Source organism: Anoplophora glabripennis, unplaced genomic scaffold (assembly GCF_000390285.2).
Source record: "Anoplophora glabripennis isolate ALB-LARVAE unplaced genomic scaffold, Agla_2.0 scaffold127, whole genome shotgun sequence".
NCBI classification, from domain to species: Eukaryota; Metazoa; Arthropoda; class Insecta; order Coleoptera; family Cerambycidae; genus Anoplophora; species Anoplophora glabripennis.
The window spans coordinates 1,074,684-1,100,781 of NW_019416291.1; the positions used below are offsets into that span (position 1 = coordinate 1,074,684).

Here is a 26,098-nt window from a genome sequence, read left to right on the forward strand (position 1 = left end):
ACCGATTTCTTTAGATTTGGAAGTAGAAAATGATAATGCAGAAATAGGTACTCCAGTACATTTCGTAAAAAAAAATCATGAAATGAAAAAATTACAAAATGTGCGGAAATAAGGCGATCATCGGAAATAATAACTACGCATGCGAGAAATCAACAGTTCTAAATATGTAATTCGTGCTTGGGAGCAACTTCGGTTGGTTCAGAAAAATTCCGAATCTAATTGGAATAAAACCAAAACAAATATCTTGCGAAATTCTGAACCGTTCAAAGAAAACTCGAACATATATTTCAGTCTGCGCATGATTAGAACGGTTCGGAATCGAGGAGCCTAAACAAAGCTTTTGCCTTTTAAATAATCGAACAGAATGCATTTAATTTTCTCTAGGGGATAGTTAAAAGACAGTACCTACTTATCAATTCTATAGTTCTCAATAATTTTGCATGCTTATCGTAGATATTCGTTTCTAAAAAAAAAAAAAAATCGTGTCCACCTAAATGAGAACACAACTGATATGTACATATATCTTGTTATACTGATTTTAGAATATTTCTGCAACGGCTCTTTTTACATTTTACAATTTTTTTTCGTAGTAGATATCTTTGAACAAGTCGATTTAGTATGCGCCACCCTCATTAGCAATCAAAATACGAGTTGTCTCCAAAGTTTTAGGTCAATTAAGATAAATCATCAATGTAATCTCATGAAAATAATACATACCTACAAATAGTAATAAATATAACAAAATATGGGATTATATTTACACATTTTTTAAATAATTTAACTTGTGCTTCCAAAAATAAAGTCTGACAAGGTATGTCATAAAAATAATTCAAAAAGAATGTCTCCATATCACCTATCAATCCCCGTTGTGATTAATCAACTAATTTGCTGATATGACTTTAATAATCTAGGATAATAAATGCATTATCCAATTAATTTATAGACATTTACTAATAAAACAGATAAAATGATAAAAAGATTGAGAAATTGATATTAATATCGACAACACAAATTACAAATATAGTGTTGTTTGTTTAAAACTTTTGTAATTGGTGCCACGGTAAATTATGTTGCTTCTTTTTTGTAATAATAATCGGACTACAAGCATAAAATTAAAAAATAAGAATGTAAGGAAAAGAAGATCTGGAATAATATCACAACCAACTGAATACTTGGAAGATGATGAATATGTAACTTATTTAAAAAGTAAGGAGTAAGTATGAATAATTCTTAGTTTCAATTTTCTTTTTTTTTTTAATTATGATTTTAAAGCTTAAAATCTTTCGGGGGGTTTAAATAAATATTTTGCCACAAAAATAAAAAGGAGTTGCAAGTACGTTGATATTTCTATTCTACATCCGATGATTTAAATGTAGACATAAATATATTCTGCTCTCAAATATTAAAAGTATAAAGACAGCTAAAAATAATTTTGATTTTTTAATTACCATTTTTATTTTTCCAAAATGCTATGTTATTAGGGAAATTTCTATTATTTTGTGGCCATTCAAAAAAGTTTATTCTATTATTTTTTCTTCTATTTCATGTAACCAATTGAAAGTACATGAACTAGTGGCAAAAATTATACATTTGATTTTTTATCATACTTTCATCAACTTTATAGTAAAATTGTTGATAATACCAACAATGTTGGTGACACATTAAATACGTTTCCAATACTATTTAAAGATCATTCTTCTCTTGCATATTAATAGTACAATGATTTTCTATTTTATTTTTTAATTTTACCTAATTGAAAAATCCTACGTTCTAATAAGAACATTTTTATTCGCTACGGGCTACGGGAAAGCTTCCCCTGTACATTTTCCCGGAAATATCAGTAAATAATTAAATATTAGCTTCTGCGTAAGTTAAGTAACATAATATTCTGTAATTTTATTTCATTTCTCATTACGTATAAGTATCCATATTATCATTAACATTACATTACAATTATTATTGAAAATTATAAAGCTGAAGTAGTAATGGTTATACTTTTCTTTAAGAAAGTCATTGCTTTAAGTACCTTATTCTCCAGTAATGTAAAATTAATACTGTTTAAATTCGGTCTGATTAAAAATTCATATATTTTTAGTTTTTCAACTATTTTGTACTAATATATCGCAGTCCGATAAAGAACGTTCGCATAAGTTGTTATAGATATATTACTCTTAAACTATAAAATTAAATATTTCAATATATAGACTTTTCAAAAATAGGTAGGTACATAAGTCGGAAAGGTAGATAGACTGTCAAAATTTAATGACATTTGGACGAATAGAAGCGGAGTTATTATACTTCTGAAGTGACAGTATGTTTGTGTCATCAGTACAAAAATGAGCTTCGAACAAAGAGCTAATAATAATTTTTGTTTTATACCTGGTAAAACTTTTACCAAACGTTTCAATTGATGACAGATGAACTAAGTTTATAGTGATGATTGTGTATGGCCCTTAGACAAAGCGAAATCGGCGGCTTCGTATGAAAAAATTAGTGGATTTGATTTTTAGTTAGAAGTAGCTTAAATGGGGGCAAAGTTGCATAATCAGGGGACAAACATTATGCCTCAAATCAAGGCTAACATGATTAGTTTTCGAAATATTTGAAAAAAAACGAAATATTGGAAATCCGTTTATGTTTAATTTCAGCCTTATTTGAGGTGATTGAAAAACGAAGAACACTTTCTCATGGCCACTTTTCGCCCTCTATCGAATGGCATCATCAATTTTTATATGTACCGTTTCGTCTCTTCAGGACCTTCATCAACTTCATTTTTTCAAATACGACTGGAAATTTTATTACATTTTTTTGCAAGCCTTCATAACCCCCAATACTGTACTGCCTCAGACCGAACCAGATTAAGACGTTTTGTCTCCAAATATTCATCAAGAATTAATTTGTCATAATAAAATTAAAATTGTAATAATGTTTTAATTTTGACGCAACAACTTATTGAGTTATGTATGGCCAATTGATGGTAATAGTTAATAAGAATAAATGTTTTATTGTAACGTGTGGTGGTAATAGTTTAAATAACTAGATGGATTTCACAGGGTTTAACGACACTTACAGTGTACGATAATGCAATAAACAAAGAAATCTAAATAAAAAATTTAGATAAATTTGGAACGAATACACTGAAGATGAATTTTTCGAGACAAAACGTCTGAATCTGGTTCGGACTGAGGCAGTACAGTATTGGGGGTCATGAAGGCTTGCAAAAAATTTAATAAAATTTCTAAGATTGTATTTAAAAAAATTAAGTTGTTGATGGTCCTGGGGAGACGAAACGTTACGTACAAAAATTGATTATTCCATTCAATAGAGGGCAAAAAGTGGCCATGAGAAAGTGTTGTTCTTTTTTCAATATCACCTCAAACACGGCTGAAATGAAACGAAAACGGATTTCCAAAATTTAGGTTTTTTAAATATTTCGAAAACTAATCATGTTAGCCTTGATTTTTTAAAAGACTAATGTTGGTCCTCTGATCGCAACTTTGCCCCCATTTAAGCTACTTCGTACCTCTTACCGTTTCCGAGATCCCTGTAGTGAGAAGCGAATTTGTAACAGCCTGTATATTTATCACCTCACTTTTTGATATATTTTAGTAATGCTGCATTTTTATTTATTAAATTTATTTTTTGTTTTTTGAATATTATAAATTTTTCAAATATATAAGTTTAAGACATTTTACTCTTTATTTTTTATTTACTTTAAAATATATATCGAGATATATGAAAAAGTGAGGCGCTGACGGGGTCGGCGCACAGTGGAGTGCCTGAGCGGCGCGGCGCGTCGCGCAAGTCAAAATGTATATTGTTAATAGGTAAAATAATACGCATTGCAATGTAATTACACCAAATAACTCCTCAGTATTTTGTCAAGGGATGTTTAAAGATGACTTTTAAACTTTACTAACATCAAAAATTTTTTGTTATTGTTTTTGAGTCTTGAAAATGACCGTTTTTGCATTTTTTCGTACTTTAAATTGTTTATAACTCGGAAACCGTTGATTTTAGGAGCATAGTGCATAGGAACTATTTTGTTTAGAATACCCCAAAAAACCTAAAAAAAAGCGTCCGGAGCAAAACAAGTAATTTTTGCAAAAATTAGTTTAAACAAATTGTGACCAGGTTACCGGCCGGTAACATTTTAATCCTCATTCAGGGAGGATTCACGGAGGTGATTATGCAAAAAATCACAAAAAATCAAAGCCGATTTCGCCTTGTCTACCTGTTCATGAGTGGTATAGGTACGCAGACATAAATGATGAGGAACATGTTGGCCAACAGAAATCCGTGAAATTCATGGAATTTAATTTGAGCTTCACACAAACAATTTATCGCTTTTTGGTCGAACATATTTGAGCTACCGAAAAATGTGTTTGTTCCCGAAAAGTTGACTGACGATCAAAAATTGCTCAGAATCCAACATTCAAAGAACATCATCAAGGAGGCCAAAAAAGATAAAAACTTCCCTTTATTGTGACTGCTGATGAAACGTGGTGTTTTTAATGTAATCCAGAAACCAAGCGCCGAAATGCCGAGTGGACGGCGCCAGACGAGCCAAAACCAAAAAATCTCGTTTGGAGAGGTTAAAAGTAAAAACAGTGGTTTGCTTTTACGGTTCCAAGGGCATTGTTCACAGAGTTTGTTCCATCGGGCCAAACAGTTAATGTACAATTCTATCGTGGCGTTTTGAAGCGGTTGGTGCATCTTATTCATCGAATTCAGCCAGAATATCGCCCAGAAGGAAGTTGGCGTTTGTTAAACGATAATGCGTCATTTTATTCATCGACACTCGTGACCGATTTTTTGATAAAAATCGCATTTTAACTCTCAACTACTCCCCGTATTCGCTTGATTTGGCACCGTGCGACTTTTACTTTTTCGGAAAAACGCATTTGCCGATGAAAGGAAAGCGTTTTGTGGACATAGACCCCATCCAAAAATATTTTGAATAAAATAAACCGTTTTTGCAAAAAATGTTGTTCTTATTTTTAAAAAGTCCAGTTTGCTTTGGAAAGTTCTTTGTATCTATATTATTTGCGTAGTGCGCACTACTCTGTGGTGTTCCGAGATACGATATTAAGCCACTGGCCTGTGACGTCCAGATCCTTGATGTTTACATAAGAGCCGTATCCAAATTCTACGTAACTGTGAAAATATCTGTATTTTTGTAAATAGCTGTTGCTCCTATCTAGAAATTTGACCAAAATCTTTTTTCTCAAACTTTATTCTGATTTAATTTCAATCCATTCTGAATTCCCTGAGTACCCCTTCTCTTTTAATTACCCTGAACCCTAACCTTCCTTACATTTCTCGGACTTCTCGTGAATCCCCACGACTTCCTCTTGAATTCAGTTGAGTCGATTTTAAATATTTTTATTTTTTTTTCGGTATAAAGAAGGAAAGTACATGAAGATATGCGTAAAATCTTTATACTCAATTGATATCTACAATTAAATAGCTCTTTCTACTACTAACAAATGTTTGATGTAAATATCTATGTTGATATTGGATAGTAACGAATGTGTGTGTGTGTGTGGGTGCGTGCGTGCGCGTGCGTGTGTGCGGGTGTGCGGGTGTGTGCGTGTGTGGGTGTGTGTGCGTATGTGCTTGGGTGCGTGCGTGCGTGCGTGCGTGCGTGCGTGTGTGGGTGCGTGCGTGCGCGTGCGTGGGTGCGTGCGTGCGGGTGTGTGCGTGCGTACGTGCGCGCGCGCGCGCGCGTGTGTGTGTGGGTGCGTGCGTGCGCGTGCATTTGTGCGTGTGTGCGGGTGTGTGCGCGCGTGTGTGTGTGGGTGCGTGCGTGCGCGTGCATTTGTGCGTGTGTGCGGGTGTGTGCAGGTGTGCGGGTGTGTGCGTGTGTGTGTGTGTGTGTGTGTGCGCGCGTGTGTGTGTGTGGGTGCGTGCGTGCGCGTGCATGTGTGCGTGTGTGCGGGTGTGCGTGCGCGCGTGCGTGCGTGGGTGCGTGCGTGCGTGTGTGTGTTATAAAGTATTTCATTTGTTATTTTAATTAAATACACGTTATGTAATAAAATGACATGGTGTACCTGACTCATCGACACAAATACCAATAATCATCTATTAATAATAATGATCATTTTTATTTCAGTAAAGAGGCCATGTCCTAAAAAAAAGCTCAAATTTATACAAATTACTAATATGAAAGAATAAATGAACATTTTATTAAGAAGCAGTTCTCTTTGAGGTCTTTTTAAAATTTTGTTATTTAAACTAATACAAATAGTTCTGTTAATATACAGAGTGTCCAGAAACGAACGGATCACAACACAAGGTAACTTTCTTGGATGAAAATAAGCCAATTTAAATTAGAAATTTATTTACTTTTAACGAAATTTGGCATAGACAACGAAGTTTTGGTTTGGCGATGTCGAAGATGGACATATATTTAATTTTTACCTAAATCATAGAGGTGATTAAGAATAAGAATATCTGAAATATGCACTTGATCGGGACTAAGCCCTAGTGTCTGAAAATCACTGTCTCTTTTATTTTTCACTACTGTAAATTCACTAAGAACGGCTTCCTTGGAGCTTAAATGACCTTGGTATAGCGTAAGGCTGACGGGGAGCGTTGGAGCTCGAGACCTTATATTTTTTGTATTGAGAAATAATAACTCAGAAATGAATAACAATATATATCGTTTATTAAAAATAATATTAATAATACAGAATGGTTAAATGCGGTTTCTTGTATACGACTGTTGCTCGGAGTTCACCAGGCACTGTGTCCGCTGTCACAAGGGGTGGCTACGCCGGCTTGGTGTCGTCCTTGCGGCTCCACGTTAGGATTTTCAAAAGTAGGGTGAAAATTTTCGGAAGGTCGGCGATTAATTTGACGGGTGTAGTGGATGTCTGGGTGTCTTTCTGTGATGCATTGAACGGCTTACATCATGCTGCGGAAGACCGTTTGTCGCGGTTGGGGAGTTTCAGTATGTTTTTGAAACATCCGCGAATTTTCATTTTTTCATCAGACCTTCTTCTCCTGGTTGGAGGGCTGCTTGGGCCTGCTTTGGCAGCTTGCCTTTAGTGCTTTGGCATGAAAAATCCGTGGTTTGGGTGGTTCGTTGGTAGATTTAAAACATGGGCGAAATCTGAAGTATCCATTCCTACGACACTATCTAAACCCTAAGCAACGGTATTTTATTTTCCACTGGTGCTGATACTGAACTGACACAACACTGGTGTGTGTAAATAAATCTTAATCCAGGAATTAATCACTGCTTCTCAGCTTTTCAATGCGTGTTTGTCCCAAGATTCAAAATGATACTCATGTACCTGTCGCAATGGTGAACTGAACATACAAATTAAACCGATTTGACTACAAGATCATTTTTTGATTTCTCACAATTTCTATATAAATTCATCAGGATTCACTAAGGTGAATTCATAACTGCTTCTTCAGTTTATTCATAAAACTGATCGCTATAAACACAAATGGCACAATCCTGTTCAAAAGATATTCTTAGGATATATTGTGGAGTACACCCCATATCTTAGGAATGTGCGTTTCAGGCTATGTCTAGCAGTAACACGTTCGATGGATATCTTCTGTTACAAATCATGATATCCTCTTGTTGCTCATACTGTTGGTCCGTCCTGTATCTGTCATTCATCTTGTCGATACTCGGTTGCACTAAATGACGTCACGAATTAGTACTTAAGCAAACAATTGCATTTTACGCGTCAAACTGATAATATGATAATTAATCATTAATCAACAAACCACAAGATGTATATTTACTACATGAATATATTACGGTTATAGATATTTCTAGATATTTAAAAAAATGCAGGCAAGTTGCCGACTGAAGACAGTTATTATATTTTTCCCAAATGACAACAATTTAATAATGACTCGTCACTATGACCAATTATGCTAATTATTCTGTATGTTATTCACATTATTTTCATCTCGTAATTACCTGATATCTGTTTTTAGGGAGCAAAATTTAATTCGAACAGCTCTAGAAAACAATGATTTCCTCTCTCATATCCTACAAGAGAAACGACTGCAACATTTCATCGACTGCATGTACAAACAACAAGTAAAAGAAGGAGAAACCTTGATAACAGAAGGTGAGTCAGGGTCTCACTTGTACATTTCGAATAATGGAAGATTCGAGATAACAATACAAGAAAGCTTCATTGATACATTTTCCGACGTGAGGGTTTTTGGAGAACTGGCAATATTATACTCAGCGAAGAGGCACGCCACGATAACGTGCTTAGAAAATGGCTCGGTATGGACACTTGACTGTCCTGTGTTCAAAAAACTCATTATAAAAACGGCCATAGAAGAGCAGGAGGAAATGGTGTCTTTCTTAAAAAACGTGCCCAAACTTAACACTGCCTCCAAGGAGCATTTGTATCAAGTCACTAATCTGCTGAAGATTGAATTCTTTGCTACAGCCAAAGAGATTGTGAAACAGGGAGAAGGCGGAAATAAATTTTACATAATTAGAGCAGGATCTGTAACCGTTATAAGGAATAACGATAAAGTCGCTCAGTTAGGGAAAGGACAATTCTTCGGAGAATTAGCGCTTCTAAAGGATGACTTTCGACAAGCGACTGTCGTAGCGGACGCACCAGGAACTGAATGTTTAACACTGACCCGAAAAGAATTCATCGATCACTTTGGCGAAGTAGATGAGTTTATTAATTTGAAAATGAAATATCTTGACACAGAAAAAGTGGTGGAGTATACGGATGTTAATCTTGATGAATTCGAAATTTTGAAAACTTTGGGAATAGGAGGTTTTGGCAGAGTAAAACTAATAAGACATAAATCCTACAGAGACCAGGTTTTCGCTCTAAAGTGCATGCAGAAAATGGAAATTATAGCGAAAAGCCATCAAGACCAGGTTTACAATGAAAAAAATTTACAGATGGCCTGTAATAGTCCGTTTATCGTTAGGATGTACAGGTCTTTTCGAGATTCCAAATATGTTTACTTATTGCTTGAAATATGTTATGGGGGAGACTTGTGGAACCTTTTGCACAAACAGAAAAAACGAAATTTCGAAGAGTCAGCCGCTAAATTTTATTCAGGTAGATTTGGTTTGTTCTTAGTAAAATATAAATATGCGAATATCTAGATACTATAAAATATAAGATTTTGCCTTCAACCAATTTCAATTCAATCACAAAAATGTTGGACATCAAAATTTTTTTTATATCCACTTTTCAAGTCATAAAATTACCTAAAATATATTGAATTTAGAACAAATTGTGCTAGTTCCATTACTTTTTTCAAATAGTGATTGCTTGCATATGCCATGAAGACGTTTGACATCAGCTATACATATATTCATTTTTAATACATTTTTCATCGTAGAAAATTTATTTCTATATCAGGTTTGAATATGTCTCTACTTATATTTAATGGAAAATATCTCAAAATTTTTCAATAGAATTTTCAATAAAATATTTCAAGTACAAAGTCAGCAGATTAATCCACGTAGGTTCTGTTTAATCCTACCATAACCGTAACCCTTGTATTCCATTGTTTAATTTGTTTAGTTAGTTGTATCACAAAATTGATTGTAGAATTATTGTGAAGTCGTAAATGTTATGACGTGTATATAGATTTATTACTGTTATTGTTTTATAGATAAATTTATTTCGCATCGACAAATTTATTGCCTGTAATGCATACATTTTTCTTTTGTGTTGTTTTATTTGTCTTGACTATACGTAAATTTATCAAAAATTAAATATAATTTAAAATGTATTATGTTATATACTAGAAAATAAAAATAGATAAAAAATATGAATCTGTGATAGATACAAAGCTATATTTTAACTGATACAAAAAAATATAGTTAATCGATCAAGTCATGAATCAGAAAAAGTGTGTGATATTAGTAAACTAAAAAAATTTAATAGAGTTAGAAACTATTAAATGTTGCGAAAATATATTTATAGAGACATTATACATGGTACAAATACAAGTATAAATCAGGATAAATAACTTATTTAACTGGGAAAATATGGAAAAACTCATTTAAAATTCAATTGATTTTTATTATTCGAAATCTATATCTTTAATGAATTGGGATTTTATATGAAATTATGTAGTAGCATTTTAGCAAATTAAAGATTAAAACTCTTTTAACGATAATAGGCGAGCGGTTTACCCCTAAAAAGACGCTTCTAAATGAAGGTAACCGACTAAATTTTTAAAACAAAAACCTACAGCATGAACCTTTTTTATTTTATAAAGTGTATTTTTCTGATAATTTACATATTTTTTTTTATATTTTTCGGCGTGGTCAGTCAATTGTTATAAACAAAAAAGTTGTAAAAAAAATTACTCGCGGAATGGCTTTGAAAAGTGTTTTATTGTAAAATGGACCAATATCAACACTTTTTTTTCTTTGACAAAAATTCGAAAATGCTTCGTTTCCGAGATCATTACAATTTAATGTGAAAAAAGTGACGAAATCGACAAAGTTTCGGATTTTTTTCTCAAAAACTACAGAACAGAGTAATTCTAAAAAAGCATAATAATCGCCAGATCTTCTACTTTAAGATATATTTTTTTTTTGGTATAGGTCAATTATTTTATTATAATATTTTATTATATAAAAGCTAATTATTTTTGGAGCATTACAACCCAGTGAAAAAGCATATGTTTTATTAGAAAATAATCAATATTTCGATCCAAATTATACATGCAATCATTATATATTATACACAAGAATTATATTTCATACACTTGAATTACAAAAGCAGAACAGTGATAAAAACATGGAAACAATAGTGGTCTCCAGATACCGATGTATTGGTTTTACCTGTTGCACATTATCACATGTTTTTGATGGTTTTCACACAGGAAACATTGTCAAAAATTTATACCTGTACATACTAGTAGTAAACATTAATGGGCCAATAAAAAGTAAAAGTATTTTAATAATGCATGCTATCAGTGGCTGTGATACGACATGTTCGATATCTAATATTGGAAAAAAGACTGCTTTAAAGGCTTTAATAAATAAACTTACAAATGATGAATTAAAAATATTTGCTAATTTAGAAAGTTTAACTGTAGAAGATGCGCTTGAAATTTTGACGTTACATTTATCAAAAATTTATGATTCTCAAAATAAATGGAGAGATTGCTCAAACTCTATAAATAAATTAAGACATACAATTGCTTTAAAAAAAATGCTGCAAGCGATAAATTGCCACCTTCGTACCCAGCATTATTGCAACATTATTTGAGGTCAAAATGGCAAATAAGTGAATGGAAGCAGGCTAGAAATAGTGCAATTGTAACTCCATTGACACATGGATGGAAAATCGAAAATGGTTTGGATTTTAATTATTTCGAAGGAGAAACTGCGTTAGATATGCTTCCAAAATATTTTTGTTCATGTAGTTGGAAATGTTCTACGAAAAATTGTAACTGTTTGTCATCGAACCTGGATGCTGTGCAGTCTGTGCGTGCTCAGAAGAATGTCAGAATGTTCCATCCGAAATTGATAATGAAACGCTTATTTCAACTCAAGAACTTGTCGAAAATAACGAAAAACTTATTATTTAAAAATTAAATAAAAAAGAAATTAATATACTTTTATTGCTCTTAATATTTTTGTAAAATAAAAATAAAATAATTATCCTATACAATAAATTATCCAATAACTTTTTTATTTTTCGAGACCGCTAGGTCAATTATTATTATTAGGTTAATTTTACGATTTAAAAAGCTTATTTAGTTTAGTTTTGGTATAACTTTCAAGTCAATTTTAGCCATTTATAAAACCAAAAATCGAATATTTAAATTTTACTAATTACTTGCAAAAACCTTACTCCGGCTACAAAACCAAACAAAATGATCTTTTGAACATTTGTACTGTTAACATATATCGATTAAAAAAAATCATAATAATGTTTATTGTAAATATAATCTAATCCAAGATATTGTAAAAAGAAAATTTAAATTTGAAGTGTTATCATAATTTTCTTTAAAAGACTTTTTTTACTCGCTTTAGACCTTCAATAAAATGATTGACCCATACCAAAAAAATATATCTTAAAGTAGAAAATCTGCCGATTATTATGCTTTTTTTAGAATTAAAATCTGTTCAGTAGTTTTTGAGAAAAAAATTCCGAAAGTTTGTCGATTTCGTCACTTTTTTCACATTAAATTGTAAATATCTCGGAAACGAAGCATTTTTCGAATTTTTGTCAAAGAACAAAAAGTGTTTATTTTGGTCCATTTTACAATAAAAAACTTTTCAAAGCCATTCGAGGAGTAATTTTTTTTACAACTTTTTTGTTTATAACAATTAACTGACCACGCCGAAAAATATAAAAAATATATGTAAATTATCAGAAAAATACACTTTATAAACTAAAAAAGTTTCATGCTGTAGATTTTTGTTTTAAAAATTTAGTCGGTTCATGCCTTTTTTTAGGGGTGAACCGCTCGCCTATAATATTTGTCAGCTTCAACTACTTTTGAGTAGATAATTGGAATTATTTCTAATTATCTACTCAAAAATATGTTTAGTGTGTAGAAATACACACTAAACATATTTTTTTACTGCATTGAATGGCTGTCCAATTAAAACAAAACGTTATGCCAATAATAACAGATAGATATAAAAAATAGATATTCAACAGATGAGTGCCCAAATAGAGAATACAGAGATAGAGATAAAAAAATTAAAATTTATAAACATAGTACATTATCCATTTCGTGTATGGACAGAAATACAGGGTGTTTAAATTAAAACTTCCCACCTGGAAAATATAGGAATTAAAAAAAAAACATGACAGACGTCGATTTGCTTTTCAAGGAGGACACCCATCACGGGTCCTCCTCGATAAGAAAATCGAAGTGTCTCAGGATTTTTTTGTTTTTTTTTTAAATTCCCATATTTTCCAGGTGGGAAGTTTTAATTGTAGCACCCTGTATACACATTTGATACTATTAACTTTTTAGGTTGCATTGTAGAAGCATTGGAATACCTCCACAAACGTAGTATAATCTACAGGGACTTAAAGCCGGAGAACGTGATGGTCCACAGCAACGGCTACTTAAAACTGACTGATTTTGGGTTCGCCAAAAAAATTGATTCCAAGGAAAAAACATATACATTTGTTGGTACCGCCGAATACGTCGCACCTGAATTAATACAAAACAAAGGCTACAACAAGGCGGTGGACTACTGGGCACTGGGAGTATTCATTTTTGAATTGCTCACAGGAAGAACCCCCTTTCACACCAATGATCCTGGTCATTTGAAAACTTACAAGTTGATTTTGAAAGGCATAGATCACGTCACTTTTCCGTATTATATTTCCAGCAAAGCCAGGAGTCTCATAAAAAAATTATGCGCACACACGCCGAGTGACAGGTTGGGCTGCCAAAGGGGAGCCATTGAGGACATCAAATCGCATCCTTGGTTTTCGAGTTTCAATTGGTCTAAGTTGCGTAATTTTGAAATAACTCCTCCGTTTAAACCCGTTCTTCAACACATCGTCGACACGAAGTATTTCGAAAACTTTACGGAAAATAAGACAGTTCCACTGGACGATTTCTCTTCGTGGGATAATGAATTTTAAGTAGATATTTTGTAGAAAATATGGCGAAGGTGCTTTCATTTTTTTTGTTTTTTACTGAAACATTATTTAATAGTTTATGATTTTTTAATAGATTCCAAATAATCTCTTAGGTATACATCTTCGACACTATATTGAAAGATTTGATTGCATATTTGTTTTTTTATGTGGAAAAAGTAAAAATAATGAAATACTTAAAATCCTACTTTCTCCAAAATTATACATGCTAATCATCTCAAATTTATTTATTTATCATTAGAATATTTACTTTATTTATTTATTTTTTTGTACTTTAACAATCTTACTTTAGATAACGTATTTTAACCTAAGTTAATAATACTCCATTCGTCCATTTTAAATATACATATTATGTTTCCCACTTTTGCAGAAAATTCTAGGTAAATAAAGATATAAAATAAAAATATATGTATTTTCTCTATTGGTTTATTATATGCCACTATTTTGTTATAAAATTCTGATACAATAATTACAGTTATTGTAGCTTCTTTTCTACATTAATTCAATCAAATTTCTTAAAAACATCTCAAAATAAAATTTACGTTAGTCTAAAAGCAGAGGTCCACAAACTTTTTTGTCTTGTAGACCACATGCCAATTTTAAGTTACAAGTGTTGCGACCACAAAGCGAATAGTCTACTGCACAATTTTATGAAATATATACCTACTTAATTAATATGTAATTGAGTGTAGTAAATGAAATAATTGTTTACTATGAAATTTATAATAAATCTTAAACAGTTTGATATAGGTATAAGAAAATAATTTAAATTTCAATAATAAAAGTATAATTATATAAGTAAACCGAAATAGGTTGATGGAACTAAAGAGTGTGCCTATTCTAGGAATTAGCAGCAATTAAAATCCAAAGCAATTAAGTTATTGGTTTGACCCATCAACGGAGAATGATCGATCAATCTCGAATTTTCCCATGATTAAAGCATGGAGTCATAAAGTTTCTCAAATCTAGCTCCAAATTTTCATCATATTTCCATAAACAGTTATGTTTTAAAAGTTTTTACTTCAGATGTACTTTAAATGTCTATCATAGGAAAGTAAAGTACACTATCTGTGTTATGTGAATTATTCCATTTATGGAAAGCCAAAGTTTCGGTCACGACCAACTTATGAAGAATGGAGTCCATTCTGGTGGACACCCATGCACCCCCAATTTTTGTTTTCGTTGGCATGGACCTCTTGCAATTTCGGGTCAACCCCTAAGGGTCGATATAGACCACTTTGGGAATCATTGGTCTAAAGTATGGTATTGTGATCATTAGTTACACAAATTACTGTGAAGAGATTTTTAGATCTTTTGTAATGATAAAATGAGATAAAAATTAGTTTTCGTAATAAATATTATCCTTACATGCTATTAATAATTTTAATTTTGGAGATACGCAATTTTTATGTGATCATATTTATATAAAAATTATAGCTGTTTGCACATTATTGTAAACATTTTTTGGATATGTAGGTTACTTTTTACGTTAAACGATGCTCAATATATATAGTTTATTTTGAAATTTTCTTCGTTGTATGGTGTCCATTTCTTAACGTATCAAATTTGTAAAAACAGTGAATATATCTCGTGAACTCTTATAATAGGTATCAGTTTAAGATTTCGAAGAAAATTTCACATAAAAATACATTTTCATTAACTCAAAATTGGCTAGAAGAGAGCTTAAAATATACTTTACTTAACTCACTACTTTAACCAACTAGTGACTATTCGCATATCTACTTATTAAAACGTTGAATAAATTATTATTTTTATTACAAATTATCCCTAACATTGAATAATTCGACTCATGAATTCAAAAGATAGGATTTTATCTTCACTGATAATCGAGAAAACTTCTTTATTTGTATTTAATGGATTAATAATCTACAGTTAGCAATATATCAATGGATACCGTGTAAAGAACAATAGACACAAATATTTACTAAAAAAGAACCGCGCATAAGACCACCTTCCTTGAAATAAAGAATATTTAAGCTGAAGAGATTTTGTCCTGACAAGATAAACCCTAATAAAATGATATTATCGCAACGTTTGACAGGTGCCATGTAGTGGAATTAACAGTGATATACCTAAATAAAGCATTACTGATTTTTGAAGTAATGTTTCTAATATAACTTATTTTTTAAAGTAATATCATGTTTAAAAATAAATAGGTAATAATATTTATTTACTAGAATGTTTATTAAAAAATAAAATATACCTACTTCTCTGCCAAATAAGCAAATGTGAAAGACAATGTTTTATTTCTGAATAAACACAATAATGAAAAATAAAAAGTAGTAAGTAGGTATACCTAAAAGGTTTTAATAACCTGTATAAATCACATTGAAGCAATTAAGGCCGCGTACAGACCGAATAGTATTATGTAGTTGTAAGTGCTGGATCTATTGAACTATGAACTAGTTTTTTTTTCTAGAAAAAGAAAAACCGGATCTCAGTTTGTTGGATTACTGTTTAGAAATGTGACATACAGTGGAAGCGACTTATTGAATTATAAAATTACAAAGAATATTTTAGAATTATTTACAGAAATATTCAACACATTCATTATTTTTAAGCTTAATTTTTACTTCACAATAAAAACTATAGGGATCATCGTACCTGGAAAAATGTACCACCTACCTATTGCTTCTGAAAAATTTTTTCCTTGTACCTACCAATTTTAAACAATTTGTTTTAAAAAGTAGGAAGACTTGTTTATGTATACGAATACTAATATTTGACTTAATTAAGTGCTATATTTAATATAAAAAAAAAACATGGGAGAATGTCACTTTTTGTAGTTAAGTACTTAGTTAAATTTGATAAGGTATTTTTTATTTGGTAATATATTTTTTTACAGTTAGACAGAGAATTAACAAGGTGTTCAGATTATTTGATCCGGAACTTCCCAGTTAAATTAGTATTTATACAGAGTATATTTACATAAAGGGGCATAAATGATATCAGAGATTCCTTGATTTAACCTATATCCCAAGATTCTCAAGTCGCATAATAAATAACATACAGTGTGTCAAAGTGAAAAATAGTGAAAAGTGAAAAAATGGCTTTTCTTTAATAATTTCTAAAGTTTTAAACAGAAATGTTTAAAATTTTCTAGCAAGAAATTTTTTCAGGGTGGGAAAAATAATATAATAATCATTTTTACTATCGCGTGTGGAGTGCTCTCTGCATTCAATGTTATGCATTAAATATGTTTTAACTTTTTTTGTCAGCCCTCGTATACAGCCTCTTGTAACAAAATATGAAGTATTTGACTTTTTTGTACAAAAAACGTATAATTATTGGAATATGGCTAAAATCAACCGTTGGGGAGATATTTTTGATTTTATAAATTTGTATTTCGGATAATACCTCCAGGAACATTAACGTCCAAAACGGACATGTTTGTTAATAAATAATTCAGAACTCGTTGCCTCACAGCATTTATACTACGGATATGTGCCAATCGGTAACAAATATTTTAAAATAAATAGTGTCTATTTATTGGCGTATTATTTTAGGGTGCATGAATACACTTGTAACTTCTATAAAAAATAAATCTGTTTTGCGAAAATAACAAGAAAAAATAATTTTTGCAAAATACATATTTATTATCAGTTTAACAGCAAATATTTGAAGAAAAGAACAAAGCTAGAAAAACCAAGAGTCACATAAAATAATAAATACATACCTAATCAAAAATAACAACTAACTAACAATTAAAAATAAAAGATATCTTAAAGGTTGTTTTCGAAGTAGTTTCCATTTTCTTGAAAACATAGTCTAATTCTACTATTGAAATTACAACGTATCCCTGCAATAATATTTCTGTCGTTTTTTACTTCAGCTGCTACAAAAATTCTTTGACCAAGCATTTCCACACTATATCAATAGGGTTGAAATAAACAGTATTTAATCCCATAAAAAAACATGGGTGTGAAGTCTGGTAATCGTGCAGGCCATTTGACGGATGCATCATTCCCTGGACCTATCCATCTCCAAGGAAAATTTAAATTTAACAATCGCTTAAGAGTTAATGTACTATGGGTAGCACCATCGTGCGCGTACCATGTTTTCACGGACAGCAAGTGGCACCTTTTCAAGAAATATTGGGAGTTGCTCATTTAAAAATCTCAGGTATTCTTCTGCATCGAGATTTCGAGGAAGAATAAACGGACCAATAAGATAATCTCCTACAATTCCTACCCATACGTTTAAACAAAAATTATGCTGATATCTCGATTTACAAACTTGGTGGGGCTTATAAAATAAAAAATATCCCAACGGTTGACTTTAGCTATTTTCGATAAGTATACTTTTTTTGTTAAAAAAGGTCAAATATTTCATATTTTGTTACTAAAAGTATACGAGGGCTGATAAAGAGTTAATACATATACAATATTTAATGCATAACATTGCCTGCAGAGGGAGCCCTGCATGCGACATGCGACATCCAAAACTGATTATTATATTATTTTTCCGACCCTGCAAAAATCTCTAGCTAGAAAATTTGAAACATGTCCGACTAAAACTTTAGAAATTATTAAGAAGAAAGAAAAACCAATCATCGAAACCGTACGACACTAATATTTTACAAGGGTTTTCTATTTATTTTAGACATTGCATAACAATATTGATGAAGTTTTTTTTTTACTAAATATCGTACCAGCTGTGATTATTATCTACGTGCAATCCTAAACTTGATGGAGGTTATTTGCATATTACCAACCAAAAATTTAAGAGAATCCTCACGATTTGTTTTTAAGTATTGAAAACTGATACATTCAGTTTTTGTTAGATTAACTAATCATCCATTTTTTTTACATCAATTTACTAAACTTTAGACAAGATCTTTGGTAAATATATGCAGTTCATCATAGTTCGCAGCTAAGTTCACTGCGGAAGTTCCATCAGCAAAAAGAGTAATAATAATATAAATAAATCATTTGTAAAAAGTATAAAAAGTAATAGTCCCAGAATCGATCCTTGGGAAACTTCACTGGAGCATCTTAGAAGTGCCATTTTTTAATTTTACGAGCACTGCTCTATATATGACAGATAATAATTTATCACCCAATCAAGAAATAATCCCCGAAAGCCAAGATTAAACAATTTAAATTTAATAAATTGAAATTTGAAATAATTGAATGCGTAAGATGTATCAAAAAACAAACCCGCCACATGTTTACTAGCATTCAATTGCTGATTGCACGAAACATATGTTGAGAATTATTAAATATTGAATGTACCTATATAGGTAAAGGCTAAACAATTCTAGGATTCACTGTTTTTTTAAAAACACGCTTAGAATAGATATAGGTTTATAATTAGCTATTATTTCAACAACAACCCTTTTTATATAAACTGCTGCAGTTTTAAAATAGAAGGAAATTTGCCAGTGATGACTCACAAATTGATTAACTCTGCTAAATGCCACAGGACTAACGAAATTTAAAATTTTTGTGGTGAAGTATTTAAACCATATGAATTTTTATTCTTCAAATTGTTCACCATCTAATCTGATAAATATGGCAGTCTTGTGAAACATGTTAGAAATTGTAGGTACATTAGCATGGCCGCTCTTGAGCTGCCATAAATGCCATAATATTGGTTTAATAAATTATTTATCGGTTATACTGGCAAATACAATATGGATTCTTATTTATTTATTTCTTTATTAATTTCAGACACTTTTAGATTTATTGTTGGATTTATCAGTTAATGACTGGTAGAAATTAGCTTTACAATCAGAATTCGTTTACCTGTTTGCATAACGACTTCTGCTTGCATTATTAATTTTTAGAGTAAGCTTACTCTATGTATTCCCTTATTCCTTTAACGATGCTAATACATACAATTACTCTGTTGCCATTGTTAATGGATTTGCCTCTCAGGGATTTTAGTGCTACAGTTAATGAATGTTTAAAAATTGACACCTTTACCGAAATTGACGTAGTCAATTCTATAAATAAATTAAAAAATTAAATGACATCTAGCCATGACCAATTGTTCTGCAGTTGTAGCTAATCCACTTTTAGTAATATGTATTTAAATAAGCTTTGTCTACAAGAACTTTTCCACATTGTTGGAAGCTTGCAAGAGTATGTCCCGTTTTGAAAAGTGGAGATAAGTCTGATATATGCAATTACAGACCTATAACAATTTATCAAACTTTGCAAAGGTCTTGGAGACTGCTATGTATAATAGTATCTCACTTATTAGACATTATATGTTCCAATTTCAATACGGATTAATAAATCACAGATCAACAGCATCTAATTTAATTACAGTGACTTAGTTTATATCTCAGACATTGGATGCACACAGTCAAGTTGATGTGATATACACGAACTTCTCAAAGACCTATGATCGAATACAATATGAAATTTTACTGAAAAAACTCGAATTATTTGGCTTTAGTTTACCGTTATTAAAGTTTTTTTAAAGTTATTTGTATGACAGATTGTAATACGTCGCATACAATGGTTTTACATCAAATTGATATCTTTCAACTTCAGGTGTGCCACAAGGGTCAAATCTTGGACCACTGCTGTTTAAAATACAGGGTGTCCCAGTGTCAGTATACAAAAATTTACCAGGGGGTAGACCAGGCCAAAATAAGAATAAAATTCTTATAAAATATTTTACTCCCATGCACCCTCACGGAGTTACAGGGTGTCGTTTAGAAAAAAATAATAACAACTTTCCGCAATAACTCAAAAACCCGTTCAGGGATTTAAGTAATTTTTGGGTGAAGTGTATATCTATTAAAGGTCATTTAAACTACATGGTGCTGATTTCGATCTGACGCCAGGGGCGGCCTAGGCCAACTTTTCCTCAAGGTTATGTCTTCATAACTTTTGCATATCCTAGTTTTATGTAATTGGATTACGTTTTTCTGAATCTGCAATCGATTCTGAACAAAAAATGTGCTCTTGTTTCATAGCTCAAAAATGAACCGTTTTCGAGTAAATTGGGTCTAAGTTATCGACTGCATTAGTTCGTAGAAAAATGCATGTGAAGATTTTATTTCTTGTTATCTAGTAGGTACCTGTCATTATAAAAAACAAACTTGTTTACCGTTGAGGTACAGTTTCCCATGAATATGAAGAAACTAAACAAGTTTTCTATGAATTATTTAATATTTGGTTACGTATAGGAGAACTGAAAATAAAATTGAAAATTATGTAACAGAAACGAAATTATGTCAGCAAAATGACAATATTAATAATAAAAAATAGAAAATAATTATTTTAATAAATGCTCGAAATACTGCCCATTTACTTCAATGCATGCCCGACATCGTTTGACCAAGGAATTGTAATCCATTCGCAAATCAACGGTTGCTTGAATTTGCTCGGTGGTTACATTAATTTTTTTAATCGTGTCTCGTGTTACTGGGTTTGGCATACACCAGTTGTTTCATATGACCACAGTAAAAAAAATCAAACGGGTTGAGGTCAGGGAACCTGGGAGGCCACATAATAGGTCCATTTTTCCGAATTCAGCGTTCTGGAAAATGTAAATCGAACCACTCCGATACATGTCTTTTGTTACGAGTAGGTGCTCCATCTTGTTGGCAGTACATTTGATTTCGCTAGCTAGCTAAGAGAACGTCATCTAGTACGTCATCAACAATATTCGCTAAAAAATCTGTGTATCTCTCTGAATTCAAACGGTATACAGTAATTTGAGGAGGCAGAATGACTCCGTTGAAGATTCCTCCCCAGACATTTATGGAGAATCTTCTTTGAAACGCGGAGGGTCGTATCACATGCGGATTTTCAATGGATCAGATGTGAAAATTTTTTTAATTATTTATAGCATTTCTCCTAAAGATAGTTTCACCACCCCACAACATCTTTTGATGGAAATGTTCGCCATTATCGATATTTTCTAACAACAACCCGCAAAATTGTAACCTTTTTTCGGAATCACCAGGATGCAAAATTTGTACTTTATGTAGGTGGTATGGGTGTAGTTCTTCTCGGTTTAAAATTCTCCAGACGTTACTTCGTGGAATACCTACTTGCGTTAATATTCTTTGGACACTGGTGGAAGGATCATCAATAACAGCAGCATTCTGTATTTCCAATTTTAACATTCCCGGTCTCACGGACTCTTTGGAAAACTCGTTGGAATACGTGCTGTGAAGGTTGCCTTCTATTTGGAAACCTGTGTAGATATTCTCGTGAGGCCACTAATAAATTTCCATAATAATTTTATAATCTTGTTGCTTTGTAAATTTAATTTCTAGTAACTTCGAGTACTGTAATTAATTTTGACATGTACGCTTGTAAACAACTTTGTTTTTTTATAATGACAGGTACCTACTAGATAACAAGAAATAAAATCTTCACATGCATTTTTCTACGAACTAATGCAGTCGATAACTTAGACCCAATTTACTCGAAAACGGTTCATTTGGTTTTCGGTTTTGAGCTATGAAACAAGAGCACATATTTTGTTCAGAATTGATTGCAGATTCAGGAAAACGTAATCAAATTACATAAAACTAGGATATGAAAAAGTTATGAAGACATAACCTTGAGGACAAGTTGGCCTAGGCCGCCCCTGGCATCAGATCAAAATAATCACCATGTAGTTTTAATGACCTTTAATAGATGTACACCACCCAAAAATTACATAATTCCCTGGAAGGGTTTTTGAGTTATTGCGAAAAGTTGTTATTATTTTTTTCTAAACAACACCCTGTAACTCCGTGAGAGTGCATGACAGAAAAATATTTTATAACAATTTTAATCTTATTTTGGGTCCGGTCTACCCCCTGGTAAATTTTTGTACGCTGACACTGGGACACCCTGTATTTATAATTAATTTTGTTGATTTCATCGACTGTAATCGACTTTTATAAACAGACGATTTGGAAATTTATAACTCCATAATATACACACATGAAGACTGTGGTGTATTGCAACATAAATTATCTGAACGGTTTAATATTAAAAACCTGGCATTAGATATATCGAAGTGTAAACTAGTCACATATACAAGAAAGAAAAACCCAATGCTGCTCACATATACACATATACAGGGTCGGAAAGTCCCCATGGTTCATCGGCCGTTACGTGAGAGCGATAAAGTAAGGCATAGAAATCCATGCGATAGAGAAGGATGGCTATAATGAAGGTGAATCATAGTCACCGCCCGTTTCCCCCTTCCACAAATAAGATCCACTTCCACTTGTAATTCAGCGACCGGTGGTCATCTTTGTTTTCGTCGATTGCCTTTTATGTAATAGATGTCACTACTTATACAATTCCGACTTCGTATTCCGATATGTTAATACAATCCGTTAACAGAGGGCAGCCCTAGAAAGAGTGATGCCAGATCTACAGATTTTTTTGGAATTGGGGAAATAGGGAATTTTGCTTTATTTCTTGGGATTTTTAAGTCATTTTAAAAAGTATACTTAAATAACAACTAAATGAACTTTAAATACAGCTGATCACTATACTCCATTTGAATAACTTCTCAGTAGGGGAAACAAGGTCACTACATTTACAAACAGAGGTATCTACTAGCTACTGTAAAAAGTTTTCTTTGTTACGCGTTGTGCTGCCCTCTGTCCTTGCTATTATATAATAATGATGATGATAATGATAAAGATAATGATAATGATAATGATAATGATAATGATAATGATAATGATAGTGATAATGATAATGATAATGATAAAGATAATGATAATGATAATGACTTACGCTATAAAAACATTTTATTTTATTAATCTGAGTAGTACGGATCCTGGAAATCGATAAAATCAAATTTTCCGCATTTCTGGTATTATATGAATGTACGTCTGAATGTTTTGAAAATTAATCTAGTCCACGGTGTATCTGCAGCAGAGACTGAAAAATATATATACTTGGTAGAGGCATAATACGAAATTTTTTAAACAGTGGTAAGCAAGGGGTTCCACAAGGGGCACCCTCGATAAAACGGACCGCTGCCTTTTGTAAAACGAATATCTTACTCGCAGCGTTTGAGTTGCCCCATAACGTAATACCATATGTTAAGTGACTGTGAANGTGACATCTATTAAAGAAAAGCCAAACGACGAAAATAAAGATGACTACCGGTCGCTGAATTACAAGTGGAAGTGGATCTTATTTGTGGAAGGGCGAAACGGGCACTGACTATAAGACGCCTTCATTATAGCCATCCTTCTCTATCGCACGGATTTCTATGACTTACTTTATCGCTCTCACGTAACGGCCGATGAACCATGGGGACTTTCCGACCCTGTACACATATGAAGTTCAATTGAGAAGATACGAAACAGTTAAAGATTTAGGTCATTGACACCAAGTTGTCTTTTAATCAGCATATATGTGACTTGTTGAGCAGAAGTATTAAAGTCTAATCAAAATCTGTATTCGCTAAAGCATCGGAAAACTGTTGAAAATTATAATTAGATACCATTAGAGCTAAGGCGAAACATGGTTTTTGGCGCACTGGTCTTGGACTTTCTAGCTCATCGTAAATTCTCAAATAAATTAACCCATGACATTCGTGTTGCTAGGCAAAATTTTGAGAATAACCTTGTGGAGAACGGTCCAAAAGCATTATATTCTAGATGTCAACTGCAGACTGCTGTCAATACTACTATGGCCAAAAAGTGTGATGGATCTATCTCTGTTAGTGATCTAGAAGCTGCTGAAGTGCTCTCAAACATGTTCCAGTCAGTATTTTGTGTTGAACCTTTACCAAATCCACACGTTGAAAATTCTTTAGAAAATATCTTCATTTCTGAAGAGGTGGTATTAAAACATCTAAAACCGCTCCTTACTAACTCCTCTCCAGGCCCAGTTGAGACACCTGCAAATATATTAAAGATCTCTGCAACAGTCCTTGCGAAGCCTCCTTGGTTTATAATGCAAACATCTTTAAGAACAGCCCAGCTATATGGCTTACTGCATCAGTAACCCCAATTTTTAAAAAAGGTCGCAAATAATTACAGACCAATAAGTTTAACATCTGTCTGCGTAAAAACTTTGGAACGTATAATAAAGGAGGAACTTCTCAGCTACTTACTTGCCCACAACATTATCCATGATACACCGCATGAGACCGTTCTACCTTCACGAACCTTTTATCGTCTGTGAACTCGTGGACACTATGGATAAATAAGGGATTTCCAGTCGACTTTCTTTATTTTGATTTTGCCAAGGCGTTTGATAGAGTCCCGAAAAACATGCTATTGTACAAATTAGAACATAATGGAATACAGGGTCCATTACTTGCCTGGATAGTTTCCTCACAAATCGAACGTTTTCAGTACGAGTTAGCAAATCGCATTCGGAATCTCAAGTAATTCTTTCTGGGGTACCTACCACAAGATTCTGTTCTGGGACCAGTCCTATTTTTGGTATATACAGCCGACCTCTCGCTAAAGCTCAAATCGCATCATGGTGATGATACTTAGATATTTGGAAATGCACTGCAAGATCATCGGACTCTACAAGATAATATTATTTCCATCGAGCACTGGTGCTATGATTGGCTCAACCCACTGAATTTAAATAAGTGTACTGTTATACATAGTACAAATAACCCCAAGTCAACATATGCTTTCGGTCAAGGTCAACTTATAGCAACTGTCGAAAACCAGATTGATTTGGGCGTAGTAATTCCAGTTTCAATTGGTCTGAACATATTTCCACCGTTGTGAAAAAAGCCAACTCCGTGTCTTATCTTTTAAATAAGTCTTTCCAGAGCTCAAACGATAAAGCCTTCTTAAAATCATATATTCGTCCGTATCTGGAATACTGTGTGAACATATGATCCCCTTACCTGGTAAAAGATATAAATCTGATAGAGAGCGTGCAGAGAAGATTCACAAAATGGATCCCCAAATTTAGAACACTTCCATATCATCACCATTTGGATAATTTGAAAATTACTTGTACTAATGTGAGACGTCTACGTGGTAATCTTATCTAAATGTACAAGATTCTAAAAAATCATTGCAGTTTAACTTTCGTAGACTTATTTAGGTTAAATTTGGATGAACGTTTATATGGTCATCAGTTCAAATTCTCGAGAGAAAACTTCAAAACATCTTTGAGTCAAAATTTCTTCCCAAATAGAGACCTTTATCTGTTGTTACTGCCCTATCGGTCAACTCTTTCAAAAACAGATTGGATGCATGGATGTCATCAGAATTTTTACAATGAGTGCGCACCTAGTGTATTTTCGTGTGCAGTTTAGGGCCTCTTCCGCTAGTTAGCTGTGATTTGTATTGTTATTTTAATATTCTGTTAACATACTTATTTGTCTTTTTCTTTTATGTTATGTTAGCTATTTATTTTACTCTTACTTTAAAAGCTGTTTACTGTCATTTTGTACATTTTATTGGACTAATTTTGCCTCTGTCCTTGCTATTATATAATAATGATAATGATAATGATAATGATAATGATAATGATAATGATAATGATAATGATAATGATAAT

General features: G+C 32.4%; 1 protein-coding gene across 2 annotated transcripts; it reads left to right on the top strand.

Moving 5' to 3' along the window:
- Positions 1 to 1,047: 1,047 nt before the first annotated feature.
- Positions 1,048 to 13,982, top strand: LOC108903623 (cGMP-dependent protein kinase, isozyme 1). 2 transcript variants are annotated; one of them, XM_018705857.2, is made up of 3 exons: positions 1,048 to 1,213; positions 7,966 to 9,074; positions 12,976 to 13,982. In XM_018705857.2, exons 1-3 carry the CDS (start codon positions 1,068 to 1,070, stop codon positions 13,596 to 13,598), a joined length of 1,878 nt encoding a protein of 625 aa, XP_018561373.1. In that variant the 5' UTR covers positions 1,048 to 1,067; the 3' UTR covers positions 13,599 to 13,982. The 2 variants fall into 2 exon arrangements, with proteins under 2 accessions (XP_018561373.1, XP_018561374.1); XM_018705858.2 differs by having other exon boundaries at positions 1,117 to 1,206.
- Positions 13,983 to 26,098: the final 12,116 nt, after the last annotated feature.

Excerpts from the sequence above, each read along its gene's own strand:
- LOC108903623 (XM_018705857.2), top strand. The coding sequence starts at position 1,068 with ATGTTGCTTCTTTTTTGTAATAATAATCGGACTACAAGCATAAAATTA. Across the intron at positions 1,214-7,965 it reads ACTTATTTAAAAAGTAAGGA|GGAGCAAAATTTAATTCGAA; the intron begins GTAAGTATGAAT and ends ATCTGTTTTTAG. Across the intron at positions 9,075-12,975 it reads AGCCGCTAAATTTTATTCAG|GTTGCATTGTAGAAGCATTG; the intron begins GTAGATTTGGTT and ends TTAACTTTTTAG.